Raw genomic sequence first — 19,887 nt, forward strand, 5'->3', positions numbered from 1 at the left:
CGGACGCATCGCCACCGCTTCGCCCCTGCACTGGGGTTGAATAACAGACCGCTAGCTACATACACTTACGTCGGCACATACAAAGGGTAGAAGACCCATCGTCCAAGTTCCCAGCGACAGAATGTTACGTCATTGTTCACCAGCGCATCAGACAGCTCCAGTTCATCGTATAACCACTCTACGTGGACGTCTCAACCAGCGTTGAGATTGTTGCGTCATCACATTGACCAACGAAGTTACGCATACACCCGCCTCACGGGAATTTACATCAAACTCGACACAACCCACCCACCACAGAGGAACGCCAACAATTACATAACTTACACCTACACTTACACTGCTCGCTGAGCCGTTCAACCAGTTACACATTACCACTAAGATTGGCTCAAGGCCAGTACACGACAGCCTAGCCAGAACTGAGTTACACATGATTGGATTCACACATACAATAACATAGACATACATTATCAAGCAGCGACACCACAGACGTCAGGATACCTACACAAGAACGAAAACAATGACATTTTTTTTTCAAAAACACAGACACAAGATTTTATGTTTTTGTAAACTGTGCTGTCCCATTTTGTATTTGATTTACATGATTGATGTTAGGGATAGAATAGAGTAGTAAGATAGATAGTTGTTGATGTATTAGATTAGTAGTAGACTCTGAAAAATATAATTTGTCAGCTACAGAAAGGGAGGGAGATATGTGATGACGCAAGATTACGTCAGACATGTTTAGCAGATATAGTTTAGCAGAAACAGACTATAGGCCTAGTTGGTTGGTTAGAGAGGCCAATGGGCGCACAGGGCTGACCGGTCACGTGGGACGGTCAGCTGACCACTGAGGCGTTAGGCAGTAGAGAGATTAGCGGGTTGGGATGTAGATAGCGAGGAGAGAAGGTGTTAGGTAGTGGTTAGAGACGGTTGTAATTTGCAGAGCTACGGAACAGTTGGTTAGTGTTAGGATTGGTCATGGGAGTGCGTAGTAGTAGGTAGCATGTGGTATGAACAGTCAGTAGTAGAAGTAAATAGTACAGTGTAGATCAGTTAGGTAGAAACTTGAACATATATATCATTTTAATAAAGAACAATTATAGTTGAACTTGAACTGTGTGTTATTGCATTCATTCGTTCCGCCTTCATAAAAATCCCCACCCTCACAACTGGTGCAACAAGAAGAACCTCAAAACAAAGTTCGTTTCGTACCCTCACAGTGAGCAATTCTTTTTTCTACGAGATTTTTTTCTATTGTAAAAGTTTAAGTATTACAATGGATTAAAAATCATGTCTATATCCAGAGTTGCCATCCCCTGTTGTTTTATATAAGAATATTCGAGAAAGTTTAGGGGAGATCCCTCAAGGTAAATTTTATTAATATAGGGTATCATTTATAACTAACAACAAAACCATAGCCTACACATAAGTCAACTTGTAGTGCGTAAAACTGCGCATTTCAGGTTTAGGTATTTCCGACACGTTGTACACGAGTACTAAACGGACATATTTTGGTTCGACACACCTTAACAACAAAATGACATACACCAAGGCTAGGCTATGTTTATTTGTAGTCTATGGCTTGTAATGCTCCCCTCTCGAACCTAATTATTTATTAGAGCTGCAAGCAAGACTGAAGAATAGATGGATAAAGTTCTGCTGTTTTCAACACTTCTTATTTGCTTGGTTTACTTACCAGGTACGCATGTGGTTTTTTAAAATATTATCTGCATATTGATTTATCCTTCGACGATTCTCATGCTAAAGATCAAACACATTTTTCCATATTGCCGAGTAAAGAATAGAGTTAAGTAGGCCTACTCTTAAAATCTAGATCTAATAGCATTTTCAAATGGAGTTGACCGAGTTGACGAGAAACCTTCTATCATATTGTTGACATGGTTTAAAAACGTGCTTTTACAAGCTTTTATTTAACTCACTTCCTCGTCAGTCTGTCGTCAGTCGTCACTCTAGATCGAATTGGATGCCTAATTAATTTTTTATGAATTAATTAAACTTTGGACCGAATTAGTAGGCATGTCTATCCAACCACACCACACGTGTCATCACGTTCAATAGCTGCGCCATCACGTTCAATGGCTGCGCCATCACGTTCAGTAGGCGCGCAATGGATTTTAGTCATGTAACTCTATTGTAAATAAAACATGTAAAGTAGGCTACTGAAAAAAAATTCATAAAAAACGTTTTAATAACAAGCTTTTAAGTACTAATGCACTAAAAAGTAGAAAATAAATTATACACTACTATTTAAATAACTATAAAGAAAAGCGTGGGACACTTTAGTTTTAATTTTAGATAATTTATTTGTTTGGTATATGTATGGTGTAGTATATATGGACTGAGGGGTTGTGTTTATAATGTAAGGTGATAGATAGAAAAGCGTGGGTCTCTTCCTAAACATTAGTAAAGGTATCCAATAGATACTAAAGTGACCCATGCTTTTCTTTATTGTTATTTAAGTAGTAGTGTTTAATTTATTTTCTACTTTTTAGTGCATTAGTACTTAAAAGCTTGTTATTAAAGCGTTTTTTATGATTTTTTTTTTACTTTCTCGTTTATACAAAGTAAAGAGAAAGTCTTGTAATCGTGCAAAAAAATAAATAATTCGAGATTTTTGGAAATCTCGACGTTTTACAGCTCCCTGAGACGGAAAAACATAGCTTTGCAATCTTGTCCGTATGTCTGTGTGTGTGTATGTGTGTGTGTGTGTATGTGTGTGTGTCTGTTAACACGATAACTTTAGTACCGTTACAGCTATGCTGATGAAATTTCATATATAAGTATTTTTATCAAAATCGTAGATCCGTATTAAATTTTGAGCGATTTCCGTTTTTCACAATGAAATACGCCGTCTGGTTCGGTTTTTAGTCAAGCAGGTTTTTTTTTGAACGCTCCTGGGCATTAATCTACAACCTTACAAAGTTTTAGAATTTGTCGATCGGGGAAAATATATTTTTATATAAATAGATTTTATAAGGCCGCGGTCAGCCGCGCTCAGCTTTCACCCGCTTGTGGACTTGGTGACCAATGTGTATTTTCAATTGTTCTAGTCACCTGACGCGGATACTTGCAAATTTTTAAGCGCCTTCCGGCTGCCCAAAACATCCGCTGACCACTTTGCTTTATATATATATACTAGCTGCATCCCGTGCTCCGCCACGGTAAAACTTTTTTAAATGTACCAACTTGGGAACAGAACAAAACTAAACACAACACAAACGAACGCAAAAAAAAAAAAAAAAAAAAAAAAAAAACGAAAAAACAAACACAACACTCATAACATAGACACAATTTAAATGCAATCATACAGGCATATTTCTCACAGTCTAGCCCGTAGCGCCAAATCGCGCCCTTTCCGGTGATTTGCACCCCCCTCAAACTTTTCGATTTGCACCCCTCCCCCCCCCTCCCTAAAACTTTCGATTTCCACCCCCCCCCCCCCCTCGCACATTTTTTCCAACCCACTTTGGCGCCCCTTAAGGTCGGCACCCGGGGACATATGCCCTCCCCCCCCCCTCGCTACGCCTCTCCTATAAAACCCGAAAGATAGAATAATAATTAGAAAACAGTATAAATAATAGGCAATATCTATAATATATACAATATTTCACTTTATCCATTCACGCATTTTTTTTTCCAGTACTTTAAATTTTAAAAATTTACAATAGAGTTTCATAACTAAAACCATTGCGCACCTAATGAACGTGATGACGCGCCTATAATAGTGCTGAATAGTTGATTAAAAATTATAAGTAATAAACAGTAGGGCCTACATTCAGTGAATAAAATAAATAAAAGATTGCCTTTTATCAATCCATGCTAATTATAATTTTCTAACAATAATTTCCTCTTACACATCCGAATAATATGCATTCACATTTTGCTAATTATATTATTGCAACACTAATTCCTTCTATGACGAACGTATATTTGCATTCACATTTTTTATTAGCGTGAGTTTAATGTATTTTTAAATTACCTCCTTTGTCAAAATTAGAAAAGAGTTAAATTAATTTGATTTTTCTACCGTACTGTTATTATGTTATTGAAATGTATCCATTTTTTTCTGGGAATTTTTTCTGGGAATATAAACGAAAATGATATTTGACATTGATACTTTTAATATGTTTTAGCCGTGTGTGTATATTTAATATTTTCTTTAAGTTATGCAAAATTGTACAAACAGTGGAAATTATAAAATAGCTCTATGCCGCTATATAAACAAACCCTACTCTAATACCTATAATAAGACACTGCGGTGCACTGAAAAGCACAGCATGGTGCGTAGTTTACTTTTATAGTCCCAAAATCTATAGCGATGACGGAAGGAAGGACTGACACACTACCTAGCCGCTTATATTATAGATATATATATATATATATATATATATATATATATATATATATATATATATATATATATATATATATATATATATATATATCTTCCATAGATTTTAGTACTTGTCGTTCACCCTCCAACGCAGAGGCGTAGTGACCCCTCGTGGCGCCCGGTGCGAAATTTTAATTTGGCTGTTAGGCATAGTGCTGACTGTACTACCCCTTTACCGCTTCATATTGCGAGGTCTCTTAAGTAGATGAACGCAACGTTATCTGCCCCATGTGTCATGGGCAAGAACGGGAAATGATGTTGATAAATATTTATATATAGGGCGGTGCTTCTTATCCGGGGTTCGGTCGAACCCCAGGTTTCCGATGAAACTGTCTCAGACACACCCGACTCAATGCGGACGATATAACTATTAAGAAGCGTTCGATGGACGAGCATATGAAACTGATGGGGTTCGGTGCCTCTAAAATTTTAAGAACCCTTGGTTTAAAGTGTAGTTTGTAAAAGATGCAAATAAATCATTCACATTTATCTTGGTGAAAAAGAGCCCCCCCTCCCGCACACCTTTTTTCTTGCTTTACTGTTGCACATTACGGTTCCTTGTCTGTGAGTTATTATACTCACTTGTGTAAATCTTTGCGACGTCTTTGAAAACGTTTGTAGAGCAGGTTTTAACTTAACTAACAGTTTGTTTTACTGTTACACAATCATAAGATACAACTGGGTACGATTGGATTCTATTCTAGTTTAATACTATTTAACTACTCATTAAATCATTCCCATTTACTCCGTTCACTTTGACAAAAATCATCGCCCCTCCCCTTACCAACCCACCGTTTTTGTATTTTACTGTCACACAATACGATTTGATACAACTGGTGTTAAAATGTTAGAACGCGGTTTTTCTCGGTCGCTGTCTCTTTTTTTAAAAGTATTTAGTTTACAGTTACATAATGGAAGCACAAAGACACACAAAGCAGTTACATCAGTACATAAAGGCTTGTAGTCGTTTTTTATCTTTGAATGCTTATGATTCAAAACTGCAGCTTAAAATGAGCTTTTAATTTCTTTTTCTACTCTTTTGTCGCACCATAGGGTCGGCGCCCAGGGTGGCCGCCCTCCCACCATTCTCCTCCCTTCTAGCTACGCCTCTGCTCCGCTTGAAATAAAGTTAAGCCCCTGGACCATCACCTAGCTAGGTAGTGTATCCCCTATAAATGTATTCATGTTCGTGCTGGCAAAGGAGCGTATAAGACAACGGAAAAGCTGCTAAAGTTTTATAGGATTAACATGTTTATTTCCTGTTTTTAATACTAAGGTAACGTAGTTATTTTAACTTACACTAAAAATATTTTTCCCCTACAGATATGTTAAACTGCTATAAAAAATATCCTATGGAAATCACAGGATATGAGAAAGACTGTGTTAATTATAGTTGCCGCTACACCGGAAAAATAGAAGGGTATATTGGAGTCCATGAACTGATTTTGGATCCCGATGAATGCAAACAGAGAATAGCTGTTCGCGTTTGCCCAAGGTGGGAACGCTGCTTAAATGGCTCTGCTCCTTGGATACCGGTTAGTTTTCTTAAAAATATTTCGTTTTCACTTTAGTCTTATATAATAATCATTAAAAAAGTTTAAAAAAACCCACGTTTTCTGATTGAACTAAAAAGTAGAAAATAAATACTATACATCACAATAATGCAAGCGATCACTCTACTATAAGCTATCAAAAACGTGGGGCGCCGTGATTTTCTTACAGTTTCTAATACTGTTGACTCTCTACAAGCTCCCTAATAAAAGTCAATAGTATTATCTAATCAATAGTAATATAACTTTTACTTCGGCGACCCACGTGGTGTGTAGCGTGCTATGTGCTATGTGAGGTGATATATTGTGTGTGTTGTGAAGCGTGCTATGTGAGGTGATAGATTGTGTGTGGTGTGAAGCGTGCTATGTGCTATGTGAGGTGATAGATTGTGTGTGTTGTAAAGCGTACTATGTGAGGTGATATTTGTGTCTGGTGTGAAGCGTACTATGTGAGGTTATAGATTGTGTGTGTTGTGAAGCGTGCTATGTGAGATCTGAGGTGATAGATTGTGTGTGTTGTGAAGCGTGCTATGTGAGGTGATAGATTGTGTGTGGTGTGAAGCGTTCTATGTGAGGTTATAGATTGTGTGTGTTGTGAAGCGTGCTATGTGAGATCTGAGGTGATAGATTGTGTGTGTTGTGAAGCGTGCTATGTGAGGTGATAGATTGTGTGTGTTGTGAAGCGTGCTATGTGAGGTGATAGATTGTGTGTGATGTGAAGCGTGCTATGTGAGGTGATAGATTGTGTGTGGTGTGAAGCGTGCTATGTGCTATGTGAGGTGATAGATTGTGTGTGTTGTAAAGCGTACTATGTGAGGTGATATATTGTGTCTGGTGTGAAGCGTACTATGTGAGGTTATAGATTGTGTGTGTTGTGAAGCGTGCTATGTGAGATGTGAGGTGATATATTGTGTGTGTTGTGAAGCGTGCTATGTGAGATGTGAGGTGATAGATTGTGTGTGGTGTGAAGCGTTCTATGTGAGGTTATAGATTGTGTGTGTTGTGAAGCGTGCTATGTGAGGTGATAGATTGTGTGTGTTGTAAAGCGTACTATGTGAGGTGATAGATTGTGTGTGGTGTGAAGCGTGCTATGTGAGATCTGAGGTGATTGATTGTGTGTGTTGTGAAGCGTGCTATGTGAGGTGATAGATTGTGTGTGGTGTAAAGCGTACTATGTGAGGTTATAGATTGTGTGTGTTGTGAAGCGTGCTATGTGAGATCTGAGGTGATTGATTGTGTGTGTTGTGAAGCGTGCTATGTGAGGTGATAGATTGTGTGTGGTGTGAAGCGTTCTATGTGAGGTTATAGATTGTGTGTGTTGTGAAGCGGTCTATGTGAGATCTGAGGTGATAGATTGTGTGTGTTGTGAAGCGTGCTATGTGAGATGTGAGGTGATAGATTGTTTGTGGTGTGAAGCGTGCTATGTGAGATGTGAGGTGATAGATTGTGTGTGTTGTGAAGAGTGCTATGTAAGTTGATAGATTGTTTGTTGTGTGAAACGTGCTATGTAAGGTGATAGATTGTGTGATGTGAAGCGTGCTATGTGAGGTGATAGATTTTGTGTGGTGTGAAGCGTGCTATGTGAGATGTGAGGTGATAGATTGTGTGTGGTGTGAAGCGTGCTATGTGCTATGTGAGGTGATAGATTGTGTGTGTTGTGAAGCGTGCTATGTGAGATGTGAGGTGATAGATTGTGTGTGTTGTGAAGCGTGCTATGTGAGATGTGAGGTGATAGATTGTGTGTGTTGTGAAGCGTGCTATGTGAGATGTGAGGTGATAGATTGTGTGTGTTGTGAAGCGTGCTATGTGAGATGTGAGGTGATAGATTGTGTGTGGTGTGAAGCGTGCTATGTGCTATGTGAGGTGATAGATTGTGTGTGTTGTGAAGCGTGCTATGTGAGATGTGAGGTGATAGATTGTGTGTGTTGTGAAGCGTGCTATGTGAGATGTGAGGTGATAGATTGTGTGTGGTGTGAAGTGTGCTATGTGCTATGTGAGGTGATAGATTGTGTGTGTTGTGAAGCGTGCTATGTGAGATGTGAGGTGATAGATTGTGTGTGTTGTGAAGCGTGCTATGTGAGATGTGAGGTGATAGATTGTGTGTGGTGTGAAGTGTGCTATGTGCTATGTGAGGTGATAGATTGTGTGTGTTGTGAAGCGTGCTATGTGAGATGTGAGGTGATAGATTGTGTGTGGTGTGAAGCGTGCTATGTGAGGTGATAGATTGTGTGTGGTGTGAAGTGTGCTATGTGAGATGTGAGGTGATAGATTGTGTGTGTTGTGAAGCGTGCTATGTGAGATGTGAGGTGATAGATTGTGTGTGGTGTGAAGCGTGCTATGTGCTATGTGAGGTGATAGATTGTGTGTGTTGTAAAGCGTACTATGTGAGGTGATAGATTGTGTGTGGTGTAAAGCGTACTATGTGAGGTTATAGATTGTGTGTGTTGTGAAGCGTGCTATGTGAGGTGATAGATTGTGTGTGGTGTGAAGTGTGCTATGTGAGATGTGAGGTGATAGATTGTGTGTGGTGTGAAGCGTGCTATGTGAGGTGATAGATTGTGTGTGGTGTAAAGCGTACTATGTGAGGTTATAGATTGTGTGTGTTGTGAAGCGTGCTATGTGAGGTGATAGATTGTGTGTGGTGTGAAGTGTGCTATGTGAGATGTGAGGTGATAGATTGTGTGTGGTGTGAAGTGTGCTATGTGAGGTGATAGATTGTGTGTGGTGTAAAGCGTACTATGTGAGGTGATAGATTGTGTGTGGTGTAAAGCGTGCTATGTGAGGTGATAGATTGTGTGTGTTGTGAAGCGTACTATGTGAGGTGATAGATTGTGTGTGGTGTGAAGCGTGCTATGTGAGGTGATAGATTGTGTGTGGTGTGAAGTGTGCTATGTGAGATGTGAGGTGATAGATTGTGTGTGGTGTGAAGTGTGCTATGTGCTATGTGAGGTGATAGATTGTGTGTGGTGTGAAGTGTGCTATGTGCTATGTGAGGTGATAGATTGTGTGTGGTGTGAAGCGTGCTATGTGAGGTGCTAGATTGTGTGTGTTGTGAAGCGTGCTATGTGAGATGTGAGGTGATAGATTGTGTGTGTTGTGAAGCGTGCTATGTGAGATGTGAGGTGATAGATTGTGTGTGGTGTGAAGCGTGCTATGTGAGATGTGAGGTGATAGATTGTGTGTGTTGTGAAGCGTGCTATGTGAGATGTGAGGTGATAGATTGTGTGTGGTGTGAAGCGTGCTATGTGCTATGTGAGGTGATAGATTGTGTGTGTTGTGAAGCGTGCTATGTGAGGTGATAGATTGTGTGTGGTGTGAAGCGTGCTATGTGCTATGTGAGGTGATAGATTGTGTGTGTTGTGAAGCGTGCTATGTGAGATGTGAGGTGATAGATTGTGTGTGGTGTGAAGCGTGCTATGTGAGGTGCTAGATTGTGTGTGTTGTGAAGCGTGCTATGTGAGATGTGAGGTGATAGATTGTATGTGTTTTGAAGCGTGCTATGTGAGGTGATAGATTGTGTGTGTTTTGAAGCGTGCTATGTGAGGTGATAGATTGTGTGTGTTTTGAAGCGTGCTATGTGAGATCTGAGGTGATAGATTGTGTGTGTTGTGAAGCGTGCTATGTGAGGTGATAGATTGTGTGTGGTGTGAAGCGTGCTATGTGAGGTTATAGATTGTGTGTGTTGTGAAGCGTGCTATGTGAGGTGATAGTGTGTGGTGTGAAGCGTGCTATGTGAGGTGATAGATTGTGTGTGGTGTAAAGCGTGCTATGTGAGGTAACGGGATGTGAGTCGCAAGGCTCGGGTTTATTAGTGAAATATATTCTGTTAAATTCTACTCCATTTTTTTATTAACCACTTTGCTATAATATATTCTTCTACGATCTAAACTATTCTACTCCATTCTACGGTATTATTATTCGACTAATATCTGTTTTTTCTGTTACACGATAGTCAGTTTTAGTCATTTTGACTAAATAACTCTGTTCTCTAATTATCTATTAATTTCTCATAACGTTTATCACATTATAATTTACCTTTTCCACTTTATTTCATTTTATTAAACTATATTATAATCTCATTCTCAGCCCTAAGGCATGTGTTGGGTGATGTAGTGTGTAGTGTTTGTATTATTTGTTTGAATCGAAAGCTAAGCCAGATCAGAAGCGAATATTCAAGCTTGATCGAATGCCACTAATCATCAGATTAGAGTCCTCCAAAAAGTGATATTTAAATTTCACACTGTGACTTAGGTATGCAGCTACTTATTATACAAGATTCATCAACTGCTGATGACGTATCAAAGTTTATTTTTCAGTACTGTGATCTATACGTAGATTGCTGGGAGCCGGAAGTCTGCGCTGAAAGGAACAATTTCCCCTGCTACTGCTCAGGAACTTTTCCTGTTAAATTCAAGTTTTTCTCTATGGCAGAAAATGCTTTATATCGGCTTGTAGCGACAGACCCATTTGATCATGGAAAAATACTTTATGTCGGCAATATATTCGATTCATCAATGAAACCAGGTAGCCATATTTAAAAAAAAATGTTTATGTTAATTTAATAAATAGTTCTTGGGGGTCGTCCATAAATGACGTCACACTCGTAGGGGGGAGGGGGGGGGGGTCCGTCATGTTGTCACGGTGTGTGATGAGGGGGAGGGGCGGGGGGGGGGGTTTAGATGGTGCGACGTCACACTTTTGCATTATAAAAAAGCATAGTTAGAAAATGAATTTTTGACGTTATTTCACGTTTTAGAAAACTGTTTTAATAAATTGCAATAGGAGTGGATTAAAATACTCTATTTTCACAGAGTTCAGGCAAAAATATCGATGTTTTGAAAAAAATTCAACTGCAATTTTGAGGGGGGGGGGGGGGGTTGTAGGCTGTGGTATGGTGTCATTTTAGGGGGTGGGGTCTTGCTTTTTGTGACTATGTGTGACGGAGGGGAGGGGGTGGGAGGTAAAAATCGTCAAAAAAAAGCGTGACGTCTTTTATGGATGACCCCTTGTTTAATAAATATGGGTGTTAACTTAGTTATTTTGACAGGGAGAGGGCACACTCCTAGGAAGAAAGCTGACAGTTGCAATTAATAGCAAAAAGTTTAGAAAATAGTTTAGAATCTGCTGCAATCTTCCCTTGAAGTAAAATTTGAGGCGAATCACTTTTTTTGCCGCTTTTAGCTTATAGAAGACTATTTATTTTAGTTAATTCTTTTAATGTTTTTTGTTTATATTACAAGTAACCCCAGAATGTAAATAGAGTAGGAAACTATGGTGAGGTCGTTCAATATGTTAGTATGGGGGGGGGGGGAGGTAATAAAATATTGATTGCAATCTAACGCACTCTACTCGTTGGAGAAAAGTAAATAAGATATCAAATTTTTAATTATTGTTTTATCAAAGCCTTTTGATCTGTAGAATCATCCACACACAATCCTCACACAATCATTCATCTCACACCGTACAGACCACTGCTGATTACCCCAACACACACGTACATATACATCACACACGGGGTAGACAAAACATCACAACAACACACTTCAAACCGTATACGTTTTGCGTAGATCAACACATGTATTTAACTGCGTATTATGATAGACATTTAAAAAAAAAACAACAACACAAAATTAGAAACATAACACATATATAGGAAATTAAATTGGGGAATGGGGCTATTTGACATTCATTAAAAAATAAACACCTACCGATTAAAATATTTAAAGAGAATTTTTATAGAACCATATTACTAGAAATTAGAACTATTTTACAAAGAAACGCTAGAAAAATTCTAAAGAAATAATAACATTGCTAGGGAAGCCTCCAAAAGAAAAATACTATATCTAAAAAAAAAAAAAACAAGCGACACTCTTTATACAAACAATACAATACATATAAAAGATACATTTAGAAACATACAATAAACCCTAATTAATGACATGTGTGAAGCAAACAAGTAGGACATTTTGGTCTCTAATTAACTTGGGAGCTAAAGGACCATAATTAAATTCAGAGATTTCTATGAAAAACACACCACATTCCTCTAGCTGCTATAACGACGACTGAAGGGAACAAGCAAGGACTGACACACTACCTAGAGGTTTAGGTGGAATAGGGCTGAATATAGTGCGGGGGTGGTTTACAAAACTAGAAATCTAAAATTGGAAGACATATTGTCTCATTTGGTCCTTATATTTTCCACTTTGTTTCCCGTTTGTTTCTTCATAATGCCTGTCAAGCGATAGTCTTTCTGGCTAGCATTCAAATATTTTAGATAAATATTTAAAAAGCGTAAGATTATCGTTTTTATGACCATAACACTTTTATAAACATAAAACACGCCCTAAAAATATCTCCCAAACACGGTCTCTCGTGGGCTTTTGCGACACATAGGTTTACGCTAGAATTTTTTCATGTATGCCACGGTTTCAAGTTTAAATATAGATAAATACTTGACATGGATTAGGATCTAAATTCATTTGAAAACCCTTCCGACAGATAATTGGGACCCAGTGGACAATCTTGGGTTCGCTTGGAGGGAAAAAGATTATTCTCATTCAACCAACGGAGAACAACAATTACATTCAGGTAATGCGTTTTATGTCACATAGGTTATTTATAGTGTGCATGCAAGCTAAATAACATAAGTGGTGATTACCCATCTATGGCCTCTTACGTTACATCGCAGAAAGGCATCCGCACATTTGAGAAGTCAGATTGACGCTAAAAACGCAACTTTCAAATAACGTTAGCGTTATGTTTGTGTTGATGCTGCAGTAAACAAATAGGTTTTACGCTGAGACTGAAGTGTTTTAAATAATGATGTTGTATAACTTCTATCATTTTATTTGTTTTACGCATTTTCCTGTCTTAAACCTTTTATTTGAAGTAAACTGGGAGTGATCTCCCATAAACTTTCTCGAATAGTCTTATATAATACAAAAGGGGATGGCAACTCGGGATATAGACATGAATTTAATCCATTTTAAATACTTAAACTTTTACAATAGAATAAATTCTCGTAGAAAAAAAATGCACACCAAGTTAATTCCAAACAAAGTGTGCATTATAGTGCGGAATATTATTAGTACTTCATAAATTCACATACGTTTTATGAGAAATCGGAAATAGCGTAGATTACTACTTCCGTTTAACGGAAATTACTCAACATTTGATAGACTGCAGCGAACTAGATTTTTTTACTTACATATGAAAATTCATTTATCTATTTGAAACAGTACTCAAGTTATAGGCTATTGAAAAATTGAAAGATGAAAAAGTTCCACTTCCGATTATCGGCAATCGCTCAAAAGTTGATACGGATCTACGATTTTGGTAAAATACTTATATATGGAACTTCATCAACCTAGCTGTAACGGTACTCAAGTTATCGTGTTTACAAACACACACAGACACACACAGACATACGGACAAGATTGCAAAGCTATGTTTTTTCAACTCAGGGAGATGTACAACGTCGAGATTAGCAAAAATCGCGATTTTTTTTGCCACCCGACGTAGCGTTATATATAAATATTCGAGAAACTTTAAGGAGATTACTCCCGGTTTATTTAAAAAAAACATTGCAGGTGTAAAGCGTGTGTTTGATTGTAGTGGAAATTAACTTTGACGATGGTTAAAAAATACAATTATAAATAAGTTTTTAAAATTTATAAATTAATTTGACGACAATTTTCTAGACCCCAATTTGGTCCCCCACCCCCTTCCCCATCCGCCAAATTACACTTTGGAGGATTGGTCGAACAGCTACGTGTCCTCTATTTTACACTACAGTTTCTGTAATGGATTTTTATGTTTGTGGAAGAGCGTGGTATAGTGACTGTAAAAAAAGATAATCGTACCTCAGCTACAGTATTTTTTGCAAACCAAATATGAAAGGAAAAATTCACGAAAATTGCATTCAAATTTTAAAAAAAAAATTATTTATGGTCGGACGTGACGCCCTAAACGGCATGCCCCCCCTCACCGCACTTAAGGGACTGGCGGCACTGTAGTTCCGCCCCTGGGTCAAATCGAATAAAACTAATTTAAATTACTGAAAAAGAAAAACATCAACCGTTCAGTAAAGTTATGTGGGGGCATAGTGGTCTATCGGTAGGACGCGCGCAATAATAACTACAGCAATCGCTACGAGGTCGTCCCACTACCGAACAGGCCCTTGTGTGATGGGATAACTACAGCAATCGCTAGGAAGTTGTCCCACTACCGAACAGGCCCTTATGTGATAAACATCTAGCGTAAACCTATGGGTCGCAAAAGCCCACGAGAGACCGTGTTTGGGAGATATTTAAAAGAAATTTCAACCCTATTCCATTCTGCTTGCCCAATAAGCGTAGTTTGAGCCAGTAATGATAATTTAACTGCTAGAGAGATTGAAAAGTGTGTCAATTTTTTAAAAAGTAATTCCTACATTATTTTTAATGATAATTGTAGAATAGTAGTTTTATGATTTACTTCTTCGATCTTAATTGGGGTACGACAAATTCCCGAAAGACATTCGGGCAAGTGCACATTCGGACATTTGTCGCATTCGGGCTAGTGTCCATTCGGGAAATCGGCCTTGGAGCAAACGGCATTCGGGCAAGTGTCTTTCGGGAAAACGTCCGGCTCGACTTAATTGCTATCTTGGAATGTAATTTTTACCAACATAACTATTACATTTCAAGGTATGCGCCATACAGCCAGTTGACTCTGATTTTAATATGTCTTTCTTTCTGGATTAAGTTCCGTAGCACGTCCAACTACAACAAACTATAAAGCTGTTGAACCTCAACTATCCAGCGGCTCGTACTCGAGACTTTTAGGTTTAACATGTCTTACTTTTAAACACGTTCAAAAGAGCATAGAGATCATTTTAAAACTGTGTTTAAAATAAATATCTTTTTATACATATTCAACAGAGTTTGTCTTCTTGGGAGTCGGAGCGCTATGTGTCCTCCTACTAGCATAGAGAAAACTTGCTCAGGAGTATTCCAGATATAGCGGCACACTCATTACAGGGGGTGGGTGTTCGTAATTTTGTAAAACGTTTTACAAGGAGTGGGGTAAATAGGAAGAATTATTACAACTTAATAAAAGAAATGAAACTAAATATAATTGTTGCAGCTATTGAGAATTTTAGAAAAGTTATTGTTTAAGATATAAAGAAATATAGTCATTCTGCATTTTCTTAACATAGATTCGGAAAAAAATATGTTACTATTTTATTATTTACCGTTAATATTTTACACGAAAGAATTGTTTTTAAATTCCATATTGTGAGTGGAGATAGGGATGCAGAAATATTAGGAAATATATTTGTGCCTGATTTTCTTTTAACTGATGAGGTGGGTAATGCATGAACAGGGATCGAGAGAAATGGCGTTATGTATGTAAGACTCGAGTATGAAACCTAATCAACAAAGCTATATGCATTACTAAAGATTTTTCAGTAAATAATATGTTGTTGAAATTATGGCTGTTTTTTTGAAAAAAGTATTTGTATAATTATTTCATTATTACAATTAATTAGAAATAATGTTCTGCGTTTGTTTACAATGAACATTTTTGTTAGCATATACAGAGTTTATTTGTTCAAAATAATATATGCAGTTTTTATGAACACAAATGAAAGGCGAAGAGTAAAATCAGATAAGTTGTGCGCAATGTAGAAGAAGCTTTTACTTACGGCATTGCACTGTTAAATTCAACATCTCTCTTGGACGATTGGTACCTATTAGCCGTATGTCACCGAACTGGTATTTATATTGATTAAACCCTAAGAGATAATAACTGAAGCTCTTCCTACTCTTAAACCTGTAACAGCTTTCAGTGAAGTATAGTGGTTGAAATTGTTCGCTCTCTGAATTGTTTAAACGTTCATTTTGTCCCTTGTTACCCTATAAAAATAAAGAGGTAAAATATTGGAGTAGGTAACATAGTTTTAAAAATATCATTGTTTGCATTTTAAAATTTATTTTAATTAAAAATTTAAATAAAATTATGGAAGTTTTAAAACAATTTTGCTCTCGCTATTCTTTTTTTCTGATTTAATAAATTTAAATGACTCCAATTCAGATCAAAATGTGAAAGGTACATCACACATTTATCCAAGAATAGTAATAACTGAAACTGTACTTGGAGGTCGAATAGTAGAGCGTTTGTCTACAAACCCGAAAGTCTCGAGTTCGGGTCCCTGGCTAGATCAAAAGCACGTCTCTTAGTCCATCCAAATTTGATGGATACCTGACTTAGGTTAGGGAAAGTAAAGGCGGCTGGGCATTATGACCACACCATCCCCTTGTATGCCAAGGTCACAGAAACAGTTGAACTCTGCTTTACCTGCCATGTAGACCGTAAGGTCCGAAAGGACACTTTGAAAAGAATGAAAAGTTATTCAAGTAACCACAAAAAAAAAAAAAAAATGTTTATTGTTGTGATAAAGGGAATATTTTAATAACTAGAGAAAACGCGAGTAGTGCTAAGTGAAACATTCAAAACCTTGAGGAAACATACAATTACAAAAGTTGAAGTGGGAAACGTAATCAAGTAACATGTTTTCATGTTAAACAAAACAAATAAAATAAAATAAATAGAAGAATTTTTTTTCTGCCCTAAACTGTTGTGGGCATCTCAAGATTATTAAATTTTAAACAGAAAATTTTACATGTGGCATTTCCAAAAATATTTTTTCATTGCACTGGAAAATATTTAAGCATATATAATATTTCCAATAACTAAAAAAGATTAATACTAATGTCAACATTTAAATTTAGGTTACAAAGCGATAATCATGAAATACGGATTTACATTTTTTAAAACACAGCAACCTTTCCCAGTAAACATTACATGCCCTGATCTGACCAAACTTTTAATTGATAAGCACCATAAAAACACTTTTTAAGGAATAAAAATTAATGTTTAGATAAAAGAACTTACATGTTCAATTTCTTGAAGGCTGGAAGCTTTTATACCTGAAAATAAAGTGAATCTCTTACTGACTCTTACACAATCTGGTGAAACATGCTAAAACTAAAGCAGCCATGGCTCATCTTTTGTTTAATAGATAGAAGGAAGATAACTGAAATATTAGACTGATCAAGAATTGGATTCTGGTGCGGTTACTGAACTTGCATTAAAAACTGCCAAGTTCGTTTTAAAACCATATACGTACACACAAAACAGCCGATAACACCATGGATAGCACAGCACTATCCGCCCTGTGTGTGTAACATTTCAACAGCATGTACTCGTGGATATAAGAAGTAAAAAAATTAAAATAAAAACATAAAATGTACATACCTATGTTTAAAGTTGAAGACAGGATGATAATTGCCAAACTTGTCAAAGTTAGCATCCTAAGCTGAGGTGACAGAAGTGCCATAATGCCGCTCATGACGCGAAAGTTAACTGAAAGAAGAAAATGAATTTTACAAAAAAAACACTAATAGGTATATACAATAAAACAATGAATCACAATTTAACAATTCTCTCTGGTAGAGTTTGCTTTCATCAGAAAAGAAACATAAAATTTAATGCCATATGTCAATAGGGCCTGTACGTAGATCACTACTTCTCGTTCTCGTACTATGCAGCCAGTAGATTTCGAGACCGCAGACTTACAAGCCCTATTTCTAAGAAAGTTATGACCTCTTTAAAACAAAAAAAAATGCGTCTTGTTTTTAACTGAAAAGTGTCTGTTAAGGACCCCTACTAACTTTCTACTTTTTAAATCAGTTGTTCATCAATGCCGTATCTAATGTGGGGTCCGACCACAGTGAGTGGGCGCAACGAGACCACATTTTATTTTATAAACCAGTGTAAATGTTTCGGCTAATTTTGAATTACTACTAATTTTTAATATTCACAGAATTATCACAGCGTAATTTATGGAGTCGCAGACTAACTATTACATCTTAATCCTAACTTTTATACTCACCGTCTGCTATTTTCACAAAACGAATTGTATAGCTCTTATAGACATTAAAATCTTTATTTTTATAGTCAGGCGTATTTTCACAAACCAAATGGTAAGATTATACACTAAGACTTATTTTTACATCTTAATCCTAACTTTTATAACGACCAACGGTCTGGTATATTCGCAAGCAAAATTGTGTAGTCGTAGACAAACTTTTACACAGAAATCTTAAATAGATCTTCACAGAGGCGATTGTATAACATCCAACTAACCTGTGTGTGCGGGGGAGAGGGGGGGGGTGTGGGCGGAGCTCTGTTTCTTTGAAGTGGGAGAAGGGGAAACGAGTAGTCTGGTTAAATGCTGAACTTTTTGAGCAGAGAGGGGCGGGTGATTGTTAGGAGAGTAGAGCGAATCGTCAGGGGTTATTTATTTTAGTCTGTGAAATGGTTGAAGAAGGAATTGGTGTGAGGAAAGTTAGTGGCTAAAGAGTGGCGGGAGGAGGGAGTAATGTAAGTTAACAAGTGGTAGAGAGTTGATTTGGTAGAGAAAGGGTCGGGAAAATAATTGATAGGTGGGGAAGTAATGGAGGGGCTGGGAAGTAGTAGTTGGATGGGCGAGTTGTTGAGGGGTGTGGAAGTAGTGGAGGGGTTGGAGAAGTAGTGGAGGGGTTAGGAAAGTAGTGGAGGGTTGGGGATATAGTGGATGGCTGGGGAAGTAGTTGAGAGTTTGAGAAGTAGTGGAGAGGGGAAGTAGTAGAGGGTCGGGCAAGGAAGTGGAGGAGGTAAGTAGTGGAGGGTTAGGGGGAAGTTATGGAAAGGTGGGGAAGTAGTGGAGGGGTGGGGAAGTAGTGTGGGAGGGCTGGAGATTGGAGTGTCGGGGAAGTAGTGGAGGGTCGGGCAAGGAAGTGGGGGGTTGGGGAAGTAATGGGGGGATGTGGAAGTAGTGGAGGGTTGGGGGAGTAGTGGAGCGGTTGGGGAAGTAGTTGAGATTTGGGAAGTATTGGGGGGGGGGTTGGAAAAGTAGTGGTGGGTTGGGGAAGTAGTGGAGAGTTGGGGAAGTAGTGGAGGGATTGGGGAAGTAGTGGAGAGTTGGGGAAGTAGTGGAAGGATTGGGGAAGTAGTTGGGGGGGGGGGGGTTGGGGAAGTAGGGGGGGGGGTTGGGGAAGTAGTGGTGGGTTGGGGAAGTAGTGGATAATTGTGGTAGTAGTGGAGGGAAAGGTGGAGATTGGAGGGTCGGGGAAGTAGTGGAGGGTCGGGCAAGGAAGGGAAGTAGTGAAGGGGTGTGGAAGTAGTGGAGGGGTGGGGAAGTAGTGGAGGGGTGGGGAAGTAGTGGAGAGGCGGGGAAGTAGTGGAGGGGTGGGGAAGTAGTGGAGAGGCGGGGAAGTAGTGGTGGGGTTGGGGAAGTAGTGGAGGGATTGGGGAAGTAGTGGTGGGTTGGGGAAGTAGTGGTGGGTTGGGGAAGTAGTGGTGGGTTGGGGAAGTAGTGGTGGGTTGGGGAAGTAGTGGTGGGTTGGGGAAGTAGTGGAGAATCGGGTTAGTGGTGGAGGGTTTGGGGAAGTAGTGGGGGGTTGGGGAAGTAGTGGTGGGTTGGGGAAGTATTGGGGGGGTGGGGGTTCTGAAAGTAGTGGTGGGTTGGGGAAGTATTGGGGGGGTGGGAGTTCTGAAAGTAGTGGTGGGTTGGGGAAGTATTGGGGGGGTGGGGGTTCTGAAAGTAGTGGTGGGTTGGGGAAGTATTGGGGGGGTGGGGGTTCTGAAAGTAGTGGTGGGTTGGGGAAGTATTGGGGGGGTGGGGGTTCTGAAAGTAGTGGTGGGTTGGGGAAGTAGTGGGGGGTTGGGGAAGTAGTGGGGGGTTGGGGAAGTAGTGGAGAATCGGGTTAGTGGTGGAGGGTTTGGGGAAGTAGTGGGGGGTTGGGGAAGTAGTGGGGGGGGGGGGGTTGGGGAAGTAGTGGGGGGTTGGGGAAGTAGTGGAGAATCGGGTTAGTGGTGGAGGGTTTGGGGAAGTAG

At 38.8% G+C, this 19,887-nt stretch overlaps 1 protein-coding gene across 2 annotated transcripts; it reads left to right on the forward strand.

Moving 5' to 3' along the window:
* The first annotated feature begins 1,527 nt into the window (after positions 1 to 1,527).
* On the forward strand, positions 1,528 to 15,745 carry LOC131931004 (uncharacterized). 2 transcript variants are annotated; one of them, XM_059287683.1, is made up of 5 exons: positions 1,528 to 1,699; positions 5,738 to 5,949; positions 10,281 to 10,488; positions 12,463 to 12,552; positions 14,886 to 15,745. In XM_059287683.1, exons 1-5 carry the CDS (start codon positions 1,645 to 1,647, stop codon positions 14,933 to 14,935), a joined length of 615 nt encoding a protein of 204 aa, XP_059143666.1. In that variant the 5' UTR covers positions 1,528 to 1,644; the 3' UTR covers positions 14,936 to 15,745. The 2 variants fall into 2 exon arrangements, with proteins under 2 accessions (XP_059143666.1, XP_059143668.1); XM_059287685.1 differs by lacking the exon at positions 14,886 to 15,745 and adding an exon at positions 14,710 to 14,781.
* The last annotated feature ends 4,142 nt before the right edge of the window (positions 15,746 to 19,887 follow it).

This window comes from Physella acuta, unplaced genomic scaffold (assembly GCF_028476545.2).
Source record: "Physella acuta isolate Inbredline_101_S28 unplaced genomic scaffold, ASM2847654v3 ptg001874l, whole genome shotgun sequence".
Classification (NCBI taxonomy): domain Eukaryota; kingdom Metazoa; phylum Mollusca; class Gastropoda; family Physidae; genus Physella; species Physella acuta.

Coding starts and splice junctions, on each gene's coding strand:
- LOC131931004 (XM_059287683.1), top strand. CDS start 1,645: ATGGATAAAGTTCTGCTGTTTTCAACACTTCTTATTTGCTTGGTTTAC. Junction 1,700..5,737: donor TTGCTTGGTTTACTTACCAG/GTACGCATGTGG, acceptor TTTCCCCTACAG/ATATGTTAAACTGCTATAAA. Junction 12,553..14,885: donor AGAACAACAATTACATTCAG/GTAATGCGTTTT, acceptor CATATTCAACAG/AGTTTGTCTTCTTGGGAGTC.